Here is a 12821-nt window from a genome sequence, read left to right on the forward strand (position 1 = left end):
TTTTCCTCATCTAGGAAACCTTCAAGCTATTTCATATAGATTGTCTCTTCTAGATCGCAGTGTAAGAAAGCATTTTTGACATCAAGCTGTTGAAGCTCGAAATCAAATTGTACAACCAATGTTAGTAGCATGCGAATTGAGCTATGTGTCACAACTGGAGAAAAGATCTCATTATAGTCAATTCCCTCCTTTTGACTGAAACCCCTTGCAACCAATCTCTCCTTGAACCTAACATCTTCCACTTCTAGAATACCTTTTTTCTTTCTGTAGACCCATTTGCATCTAACTATCTTCTTCCCCTTTGGCATTTCAACTAAGACCCATATCTTATTTTTGTGAAGAGACTCCATCTCTTCCATCATGGCTAACCGCCATTGTGCAGCATCTTTGCAAGAAGTTGCTTCAGCATACGAAAAGGGCTCGAGGTATTTAATCTCTTCTTCTGCAGCTACAAACGCTTATGCAATCAGATTTTCTTTCTCTATAAGACGTTCCGGTTTCCGCATCTTTCTTTTGTCCCTTCCCTTTGCAATTGTGTATTTATCATTGAAAGCATGTTCTTTAAGATTTGCATTTTTTGACTCATCAACTTGAGTCTCTTGATCCTTTTCCTTGGTATGCTTTACTGGTAGCTCCACCTTCTCGTTGTTCTTATTTTTTGATAACTCCATAGAAACTTTACGAGGATCAAGTATAGAGGATTCATCAAAGGTAACATCTCTACTAACTACAAATTTGAGTAAAGATAAAGACCAAAGTTTATACCCTTTTACTCCATCTACATACCTTACGAATATAGCCTTTTTAAACCTTGGTTCAAGCTTTCCTTCACTAACGTGATAATAAGTCGGATACCTAAATATTCACAGGTATGAATAGTTAGAGGGTTTACCTGACCATACCTTATTTAGAATCTTAAAGTCAATTGTTGATGCTGGAGATCGATTGACAATATGAGAAGCAGTGTGAACTGCTTCAGCCCAAAACACTTTGGAAATTTTGGCTTGTAAGAGCATACAACGAGCCTTCTTAAGAAGAGTTCTGTTCATTCTATCGGCAACTCTATTCCGCTGTGGTGTATGCCTGGCCGTCTTATGTCTTGTGATCCCATAAGTTATGTTTCGACAGAAAAATGGTGAAACCGAAATGATATTGTGGTCGATAATATTTTTGCTTATAATGTTGCCATTGAAATAATGCAACAAGATAAGGATCTTGAACCAAAACCTGTCGATGAATACAGACAGAGAAATGATTGGCCAAGATGAAAGGATGCAATTCAAGCAGAGTTAACTTCACTTGTAAAATGTAAAGTTTTTGGATCAATAATCTGAACACCTGAAGGTGTCAAGCCAGTAGGGTACAAATGGGTTTTTATGCGTAAACGAAATGAAAAGGGTAAAGTCGTAAGATATAAAGTACGACTTGTAGCCCAAGGTTTTTCGCAAAGACCTGGCATTGACTATATGGAAACATATTCCCCTGTAGTAGATGCAATTACCTTCAGGTATCTAATGAATTTGGCAGTTAATGAAAAGCTTGAAATACACTTAATGGATGTGGTCACTGCCTATTTATATGGATCATTGGACCACGATTTTTTTATGAAAATTCCCGAAGGGTTCAAAGTGTCTGAAGCATACAAGGATTCTCGAGACAATTGCTCAATAAAGCTTCAGAAATCCTTGTACGGGTTGAAACAATCAGGGCAAATGTGGTACAACCGTCCTAGCGAATATTTGCTAAAAGAAGAATATAAAAATGATCCAATTTGCCCTTGTATCTTTATGAGAATGTCTGGATCTGAATTTGTCATAATAGCAGTATATGTTGATGATTTGAATATTATTAGAACTCCGAAAGAACTTTCAAAGGCAATAAAATGTCTGAAAAGGAGTTTGAAATAAAAGACCTTGGAAAGACAAAATTTTGTCTTGGTCTACAAATTATACATTTTACAAATGGGATATTTGTCCATCAGTCAACATATACTGAAAATATTTTAAAGAGATTTTATATAGATAAACCACACCCATTAAGTACGCCAATAGTTATGAGATCTCTTGATATTAATACAGATCCGTTTCAACCTTATGAAAATGATGAAGAACTTATTGGTGCTGAAATACCATACCTTAGTACAATTGGTGCATTAATGTATCTTGCCAACAATTCTAGACCAAATATAGATTTCTCAGTAAACTTGTTAGCAAGATTTAGTTCTTCCCCAACACGAAGACACTGGAATGGAATTAAGCATATATTCAGATACCTGAAGTGAAGTTAATTTCTTCATTTTATTTTTTAATTGTAATTTGTAATCTTGTAATTTCTCCAACAATTTTAAGAAGATTCAAGCCCACTACAGTAAATCATTTCACTGGTCCAGCAGTAGTCTTCTTGACTTGTCCCCTCCAGGATACAACAGCCTTATCACAAAATGTAACTCAACAAACTCTGTACAAGAGTTGAGTTTAAAGCTCCACACAAAGAACACCCCCCTTCAACTAATAAGAACTCTCTTTTTTTAGACAAACTTAATTCTCTCAATTTTTTCTTTTCTTATCTTTCATTTCAAAATAAAGAAGACCTCTCTATTTATAGGAGAGAAAATCATACAAAGATGGAAAAATAATGGAATGCCATCATTATCATCATTTAGTGCACCATTATGATTTAGTGCACCACTTATTAGTGATTATTATGTTAAAAATACATAATGAAATGATTTAGTCTTGCACTAACTAAAGATGATAATGAAAGGCATTTTATGCACTAATGAAAAATAGAATAAAGATGACATTAAATGTCATCAATGGACAATTGTTAAAATTGCAATTTAATAAAATATTAAAATGCCCACACTAACAATATTCACCTTGGATGGACCCCAAACATCTGAATGTATAATCATAAAAGGAAATGAACTTTTACTCATTCTTGGTGAAAAAGACGTGCAATGGCTCTTTGAAAGTTCACAGACATCACAATGGAAACTAGAAGCATCAAATTTTGTAAATAACTTAAGGAAATAATTTCTTAAGATAGACAAAAGAAGCATGTCTCAATCGTCGATGCCATAACCAAATGTCATATTTTGTTGTTTTGTCCTCAAAACTAAACACATCAACCGATAATGCTTGGCACAACTGATTCTAGCTTTCTGACTCCAAAACCAAGTAATACAACTTCTCTCGTCTAGTACCATAACCAATCGTCTTCCTCGTTCGGATGTCCATGAACACACAATAGTCAGGCCAAAACATCACAACACAAAATAGAGTAGTGGTAATTTGAGAAATAGATAAAATATTATAATCCAATGATGGAACTACTAAAACGTAGTCTAAATTTAATTTATTAATGAGAGACAAAGATCCTTCCCCAATGATAGGTGCCAAAGAAACATTAGCAATGGAAATATACTTTTGTATGAGGGTTTAAGGGATGAAACTCGTCTAGAATCACAATGTCATGTGATACATAGCTCCGGAATCAATTATCCATGTACTATTAGAAACAAGTGCAGATGAATTTAAAGTATTACCACTGTTACCTCTCATTGATACCAAGGCTGTAGATTGTCCAGCAACATCTTCCTCTACATTTGTTTCTACAATTACAGCAGTGGAGCTCTTGCTTGCATTTCTCCTTCTTGAGTCATAGTTATGATCCTACTAGTTTGTGTTAGGATTAGGGCATGGGCCTTTGGCTGGAACATGGGCCATATCCCAACAAACTCCCTCTCCAGCCAAGGGGCCAAATGGACTTCAAGTAGAGGAACTCTTGACAGGCTTCATACATGTCGCTGTTCTACAAAACTCTTATTTTTCTGCGATCACCACTTTTGTAAGCATATTTGAAGGATTTTCATCAGTGTGTATCTTCTCAACATCAAATAATTTCTCTTCCACGTCCATTCTAATCCAATGATACTTTCTACTAATATGCTTGGACTTAGAATGAAAGGTGGAGTGCTTGGTGAGATAAATAACACTCTGATTATCATAGAATAAGACGAACTTTGACTGCTCAAAGTCAAGATCTTTCATAAATTCCTTCGTCCAAAGTAATTCTTTGGCACCTTCAGTGATAGAAATATATTCGGCTTCTGTGGTGGATAGAGCTATGCACTTCTGTATTCTAGATTGCCAGTAAATAGCTCCCCCTGCAAAAGTGATCAAATAACCAAAAGTGGATTTTGAATTGTCAAAGATTGCCTCCCAAATCAGAGTCTGTATAGCATACAAGTTCAGGCTTGCCACTACCAAAGCAAAACTCCATATCTGAAGTGCCCTTCAAATATCTTAGTATCCATTTCACTGCATTCCAGTGTTCCTTTCCAAGATTAGAAAAGCCTCTGCTAACAGTACCAACAGCATGTGCAATATCTGGTCTAGTGCAAACCATACCATACATCAAACTACCAACTACAAAAGAGTATGGAATACATAACATCTCTTTCTTCTCTTCATTAGTAGATGGACTCTGGATCGTACTCAACTTAAAGTGTTTAGCAAGAGGAGTACTAACCACTTTTGCTTTTGTCATATTGAATCTCTTGAGTACCTTCTCAATGTACTGCTTTTGGAATAATGATAACTCTTTTTTCTTTCTGTCTCGATGAATTTGTATGCCTAAAATTTTCTTTGCTAGCCCCAAGTCCTTCATTGCAAATGATTTGCTCAACTCCTTCTTAAGGAATACAATTCTAGATTTTTTTGTTCCAACAATCAGCATATCATCCACATAAAGTAGTAAGATAATAAAATCATCACCAGATAACTTCTGAAAGAATACACAATGATCTGAAAGTTTTTTTGTATCCTTCATTTTCAATGATAGATTCAAACTTTAAGTACCACTGCCTTGGAGATTGTTTCAAGCCGTACAAGCTCTTTCTCAATTTGCAGACATAGTTTTCTTTTCCTTTAACCATGAAACCTTCAGGCTGCTCCATGTAAATTTCTTCTTCTAAATCACCATGAAGAAAAGCAGTCTTGACATCCATCTGCTCAACCTCTAAATCTAGACTTGCAGCTAAGCCTAAAACCATGCAAATAGAAGACATTTTCACAACAGGAGATAAAATTTCATCAAAGTCAACTCCCTTTCTCTGGCTAAAACCTTTGACAACTAACCTCGCTTTATATCTAGGTGCAGATGTATGTTGCTCTTGCTTTACTCTAAAGATCTATTTATTTGTCAAAGCTTTCTTAATTTTCGGTAACTCCACTAACTCATATGTGCCATTCTCATGAAGTGACTTGATCTCATCTTCCATGGCTTCTATCCACTTATCTCTATGAGTATCTAGCATGACTTCATCATAATCTTCAGGTTCTCTCATGTCAGTCAAAAGTATATACTCATTAGGAGAATAACGTGTAGACTTTAGCTTCTCCCTAATAGATCTTCTATAAGAAGTTTATGGAGCATCTGGAGTAGTTATTTGAATATGATTTAGTGGATAATCAACCATAACATCATTACTATGAGCATCTTCAAGTTCTACACTTAGATGATCATTCTGATTTTGATCCCCATCGACATTAGTATATTGGATTCCTTTATGTGCAAAAGATGTGCCAGTACTAGGAACTGGATCAACATCAACCAAGCTCTCATTAATCTTATTTGTAAAAGGATTGGAATAATTCTCCTAATTTGGTTCCCAATTCTATTTGGAAAAGGATTGGAATTATAATCATAGTTGGAGTTGGTTTTGGCTTCAGGAAAAAGTATCACTTTATAAATAGGATAATTTGAGAGAATTATGTAATTGTTCATTGGTAATGTCTTTGAGCGACATTAGGCACATAAGAGAGGTTTTTGAGAGAGCTTTCAATAAGAGAGAAGAGAGAAGAAAAGGGTGTTTTCCGCAACAGTTTTGCCTCTCCGACCAGAAATGTTCAAATTGCGTTTTACGATTCATTAACCGTTGGATCGGCTTGAAAGTTTTATTGAGTGTTCCTAACATCTTAGTGTTTGATTTGAACGGTGAAGATCGGATTTGGAGGTCATCAACATCTCAGTTGATGTCCCAAATAGTAGCTCTGGTTTAAGTGATTTTCTTCCTATTACTTTTGTTCGTATAGCTATTGCTTCTCCTTGCTTGAAAATTTTTGTGTAGCCATTTAGGAGAATATTTGTAACTCTCTTATTTTTATAGTGGATCAATTCATATTTCAATGATCCTGTGGTTGTTACCTTCGATTTGAAGGGTTTTTTCCACATTAAATTTGGTGTTATTTATTTTCTCTATTTTTGGGTTTGCGTCCTTCCGTCATAACAAGAAGATTTTTTGTTGGAGAAATATTTTCAGAGAGGTTCTCTGTGTCGATGCATAGATTTTGCAGAGGAGGTTATGAAGATGGAGATGCAACTTGTTGAAGATTATGTGAAGAAGATGGAGCAAATTTATTTTGCCAAAAATCCAGGCCAAGGGGGAGAATTGTTGGGTGTTTGCCCTGACTTTCCTAGTATTATTAGATTTTCCTTTTCCTAAAAAAAAACACAATGTCTCTATATTTAGCTAGTTATTTTTCTTATAGGAAAATGTTTATGACTCTATAAATAGAGGCTTATTCCTTCTAACTTGATAGCATTCACAATATAGTCCTAGGGGCATTGAGAGTTTTGTGTAGGGGGAGAAACGGTGAGACACAAGTGTTACGTTAGCACTTGTGTGAACCTCTTTTTATTCCTAGTGAATTGTGTGAGGTTATTTCTCTCGATTATTTATACTCTCATATTTATAGTGGATTGCTCATCTCCTCTTGTGGATGTAGGTCGGTTGACCGAACCACATTAAATATTTGTGTCTCTTTTGGTATATTTATCATTTGTCTTCTTACTCATGGTCATTCGAGGTTTGCTTTACTAGCTTCCGCATGACACCTAATTATTTTCATTCCTAACAGTTTGAATATCCCACAACTTCAAAACAACGATCTTTTGTGTGCCTTGGTTGATTACAATAAGTACACTTATAGGTAAAGTTGTTGATACCCTTAGATATCATTCGATCCAGTTGATTTGGAGAGAACTAATTTTGATTAGATCTATTTTTGATCACCATGGCTGACGCTTCAGATTTTCAAGTTCTCCCTTCAAGGTTACATGCCAGACAGATTCACGATGAACCATTGAGTAATATTTTTCTAATTATGGAACAGGATCTTTCCTCAAAATTTCACCACGAATCTGTTCAAATTCACCATCTAAACCAGCAAGAAAGATGTGCACCCTTTGTCGTTGAATAGACTTGCAGTAAGAAGTGACATCCTTGTAATTTTCCATGATCAACTTATCACAATGATCCAACTCACTGAAAATTTCAATCAGTTCTCCATAATAAGAAGAGATACATCTATCATTTTGTTTGGCAGAAAAAGGCTTTTGATTCAAAGTGAAGACCTGTAGTTCATCTGCTCCATCATAGAAGGTTATTGATAGAGCTTTCCAGATCTCTTGAACAGTAGGTAGGCGAATATATCACTTCATAATCTCAGGAGACATAAACATCAAAAACCACTTCTTAACCTTTTGATTGTCTGTGTACCACTTCTCATATCCTTCATCTTTTTCAATAGGTAGTTGTGTACTCCCACGAATAAACGAGAGTTTTTCTTTTTCCGCAACGTGCATCTCTATGATTTGAGACCACATATTTTTTTTTTTCATTTAGAATAATCCTTGCATTGAAAGAAGAATTTTCAGATTGAATGATAATCAAGGCAGAGTCGGAAGCATCAAATTTACTCATGGCTCTGATACCAAGTTCAAATCTTAAGTAGAATAGTTCCTTTTTTATTCAGTTATTTCTCAAAGGAGGCATGTACATCAACATATAGCTACTGCTAAGTTACAATACATGGAAAGAACTAATTACTAGCTATTTAGCCTAGAATCAAGGGCTTAATATATATATAAGCTTCATGTTTTACAAAGATTACTAGAATCAAACAACTTTTCTATTTTATAAAGATTACATAATCAAGTCTAAAATAAACATCTACACTTGGGATGTTGCCAAATATATTTGTCAAGTTGTATGCTCAAACACCATTTCTCAAGTTTTTCCCAAATTTTTCCTAAGAATACTTGTGACCAAACAGGGCCTTATGCGGACAACTTTAATTTTATCATTCAATTTTAGCCTTAGAAAATATTATAATTGTGATTGTGACTAATTTAGGATGTAAGATTAGAGTGGAAAATGATAAATTTAATATTTATAATAATTAAGGACTTTTCATAAATTTATTAGTTTCAATAAAGTATCATACAGTCACACCAAACAACAAAATTATTATTAAACAATAGCAAATCATACAGTCTATCCAAATATAATATTATATTGTACCATATCATATTATACAGTACCATATATTATGAAATCATGAAAAACCATCGTCCAAATAGAATGCAAGGATTGTTGACTTGAGCCTTTAAAAAGCTAATATACATATAAATGAAACAAGCCCATTGGGTGGTTAAGGGTTAGGCACTAAAGGGCACTAAAACTTTGCAGCACAGAGATAAGCAAGTGTTAAGATATTTTCACCTACTTCTTCTTCATCAGCTTCTAAGGTTCGATTTCAGATTATTTTTGAATTTGACTTGGAATTTGTCCTATTTGGTAATATAGAGGTTTGCTGCCTTTGTTTCTGTTTATGCTAATTCTTTTTATTTCTTTCCATCTTTCACATTTCAATATTGGGTAACTTAAACTTGAGATTGATATTAGTCGAAAAGGATATTTACTGTTTCATGCTCCTTAAGTTACCTGCAAAATTGATCTATATGCTAACTTAGATATGTAGCTCAGCTGCCCAAAAATAATCATTGATTGGCTAATGAAAAAGACTAGAAAACCACATGACTACTTTACTAGTCTCCTCTGAATTTGGCTGATTACTGATCAGTCCAACCCATTTCAGCCCAAATTGAAAGAAGAGATCCAAAATAGTCTTTTATTTCTTACTTTAGACTCAAAATCATCCATTTTCTTTTATATGATGCACTAATAGTCCTCCAAATTTTGAGTATTAGTGAACTTTTAGTCTCATGTTTACTTTTTAACATCCAGATTTATATTCTGGAATTTTTAGTTGTAGTTCAAGTGCTTAGAAATTACAAGAACAGAATACTATTAACTAAGAAGCTTTGTTAAAGTCTTACCCATTATTCCACAAACAAAGACACATCAGTTTGGTCCTTTGATTTGCACTTTTTTTCGTTTTACATAGTGTTTTATTCTTCGGTGCCAATTTCAAAATAAATATATTATCCGACAACATTGGAACTTTGGGTGTGTTCGGTACCAAGAAATATATGTTTTTGAAAAATATTTCTTGGAAAATAAGTGAGATTCCTATATATTTTCTTGTGTTCGGTATATAAGCAGAAAAATAATAGTATTAGCCTAAAAGTATTTATGTATAATCTAAATAAATATTATGAGAGGCGGAGGTGGGGGTAGTGGGCGTGGGAGCTACAGGAGTTGGGTGAAGATGTGGTGTCTTACAAAGTGGGAGGACATAATCAATTGAAATGTCACAATGAAACTTGTTTTCCCTACGAAAGTCATTTTCTTCATTTGAAGTGTCACATATGAAACTTATTTTCCCAAAGAAAATGTTTGATTAGAAACTATTTTCTATGGAACACACCCTTTATCCGATGCTACTTTGAGATATTGATACACGAAGACTAAGCATGTATTACATTTTTCCTTTTTTCTTTTTCTTTTTTAATTCTTTGATTATGCTCTAGATATATAGGCAAAGAACAAGAAACTTTTATTCAGGCAAAACCCAAAGACTTGGTCAGCTGATTAATTGCTTATGGAAAATAGAGGAGAAAGTTAAAGAATTAGCAAATCTTGAATGGTGCACACCAAACAATGACGACGCGAGCCAAAAAATAAATAAGTACAAATGAAGACTCATCTGCAATTGCTAAGATAAATCTAAGAAGTAATTTATTTTGTACCAGAAAATATACAGAGGAGGCCATAAATGGATGTGTAGAGGATCAAACCGTTAATGAGTAAACGGATGTTAGTGAGGAGACTAAAAGTTCACTAATACTTAGGGTGTGTATCGGTTGTTTCAGTTCGGTTTTAAGTATGATCGGTTCGGTTTATCGGTTTTTAAATACATTAAACCAATAACCAAATCAATAAGATATTAGTTATCAATTTTCGGTTTATCGATTTTTGGTCTTTAATGGTTCGGTTTTCAATTTAACCAATAAGAAAATGCTTTCAAAATAAATATACGACTTCTCCAACAATTTGACGCGATACAAGCATACAACAAAACAAGCAAATCAGACGTTCTTGTTGTGAATACTCACAATTCACAATCCTTGCCGTTGTCGTTGCATATCGTAGCTACCGTCGTTCTTAGTTCTTTTATATTTTGACATTGTGAACCTTAAGTAATACTATAAAGTTTAAAGGGTAAATACAATATGAACAGTGAAATAGTATGAACTATGAATTGTGTAGGGTACTGATATGATATAGTGATTATACTAATATCTTTTGTTTGATACTTTGATATTTATGTATGAGTAAAAATTAAAATAGTGAATTATTATAGTCTTAATGGGTTATCGGTTTATTCAATAACCCAATATTAAAAAAACAATAAAGAACTGATAACCCAATAAATATTTTTCATAAAACCATTAAATAACCGTTAACCCAATAACCCAATAGCAATGAATCAATAACACTTTTTTCGGTTCGATTTATCGGTCAGTTCGGTTTTTTCACACCCCTACTAATACTTGAAACTTAAAGGACTATTACTGCACCATAGAAAAGGGATGACTTTGAGTCAGAAGCAAACATAAGAAACTATTTTCAATCTTTTCTCCCAGATTGATCGACAAGAAATTTTGTCAAAATATTTTTAAAAATATGTATACCCATAATATATGTGTATTGGCTTGCGGATATAAATATTTGTGGCCGAGCGGTCAAATGTGTAACTTCCCCTTTTTGCTTCACATGATAATGCTGCTGCTTGATCTTTTTTGTTGCACTTCGTGTTCTATTGATGCATGTTTTCTAGATCTGTCCTCTTTCAATATGTTTGTAAGTTGTCTCATTCTGCTTATATTTCCACCAGTATGGATAGTCATCGTTCTTTACCAGTAGATCTTGTAGTTGATATTCTATTGAGGTTGCCAGTGGAATCACTCTTGCGTTTCAAATGTGTGTGCAAGCATTGGTATGCTCTCATCAAAAGTCCGAGTTTCATAGAAAAGCATTTTCATCACAAGAACAATCATACCCGTCTCCTCGTTTGTAACTTGAAAGTAGCACATGAAGGACATGCCATTGTAAAGTCTGTTGTATTCTCCTTGCTCCCTGAAGAAATTGTTCCAGGTGTGACCCCTGAACAAAAAACTCTCCTTCAGCTTCCGAGGGTCTCTGATTTCACGTGTGTTGCTGGCCCAGTTGATGGCTTATTCTTAGTGCAGAAGAAGTTTTATGGAGACGATGTCCGCTTGGGTTTATGGAATCCTGCCACCAGAGAGTTCAGGCCTCTGCCTCCTGCGCCTTTTGAGATTGAGTACTTTTTCTCAGACCATGATCATCAGTTCGGATTGGGATTTGACCTGTTGACTCAAGATTATAAGGTTGTATGGATTCGAGTATTCTGGGATGAACCGGGACAGGGCGTTTACCCTCATGTCTATGCTTGTGTCTATTCCTCATGCAACAACTCATGGAAGAACCTAACTCCAGATTTCCCTTCCAGTTCTACCTTATCTGCACCACTTGATGCCACTTATCTCAACGGGGTTTATTATTGGCTTTCTAGGGGCCTAGATGAGATCTATAGGATTCGCTCATTTGACATGGGCAGCGAACAGTTTGGGGAGATGCAAGTCCCAGATATTCCAAGTGAACATTGGGGGACGCTTACATTGCATGGCGACTCACTTGCTATGTTAACCGGTGACCCTGGCAAACCAATGACATCCATATATGATGTGTGGGTACTGAAACAAGAGGGAAATTGGTCCAAAGTTCTTACTGTTCAACCTCATATAGATGCTCATTGGCCTCGCAACATCTGGGATAACGATAAGATGGTTCTCGAGATCACAGAAACTTCACAGCTGGTTCTATATGACCCTACAACAAGACAAGTTACAGATCTTGGATTTCAGCTGGACCTTAGCATTGCTGGCTGTTGGGTTTTCAATTACAAGGAGAGCCTGGCTCCAATAAAGAGAGGAAACGAGACTCAGGGCGAGGATAATGCAATCGAGCAAATTGAACACTTCTTCTATAGCATACCAATAGATAGCAAGCTTCTGTTCACTGTTAGGGCTGCACACTATTTTGATTAAACCTGGTTTCGAATGATGAACTTAAATATTTGGAACACAGAATATTGTAGTGATAAAAATTGAAAAAACAGAAAAAAACCGAATTACCTGTAATATTATGACTTTAGCTCTTATCTTACCTTCTATAACATTGTGTTTGAGCTTAAAATTGTCATCTTTGTATTATTATTGAATAAAAAGCAGATATGGTATTTTGCTATCTACTCTAGCCTCTAATTGTTTATGGTGTCAACTGTCAAGGAGCATTGCTTTGGACTAAGACATTTTAAGCTAAGTTGCGCGCACTCTTTCACTTTTGATGCCATGTCCATGTCGAATTCTTCAAAAAATACACTACTTTTGAAGTATTTAACATGCACTTGTTGACATTTTTGAAGAGTCCAAGCAACATACATTTTAAGTGCTTTGCATCTATATCTATATTTTGGTCAACTTGAAAA

At 34.9% G+C, this 12821-nt stretch overlaps 1 protein-coding gene across 1 annotated transcript; it reads left to right on the forward strand.

Moving 5' to 3' along the window:
• Positions 1-8496: 8496 nt before the first annotated feature.
• LOC129902961 (F-box/kelch-repeat protein At3g23880-like) lies at positions 8497-12561 on the forward strand. The gene is made up of 2 exons (XM_055978424.1): positions 8497-8595; positions 11148-12561. The coding sequence occupies exon 2, from the start codon at positions 11149-11151 to the stop codon at positions 12379-12381; it is 1233 nt and encodes a 410-aa protein (XP_055834399.1). The 5' UTR covers positions 8497-8595; position 11148; the 3' UTR covers positions 12382-12561.
• The last annotated feature ends 260 nt before the right edge of the window (positions 12562-12821 follow it).

Source organism: Solanum dulcamara, chromosome 9, assembly GCF_947179165.1.
Source record: "Solanum dulcamara chromosome 9, daSolDulc1.2, whole genome shotgun sequence".
Classification (NCBI taxonomy): Eukaryota; Viridiplantae; Streptophyta; class Magnoliopsida; order Solanales; family Solanaceae; genus Solanum; species Solanum dulcamara.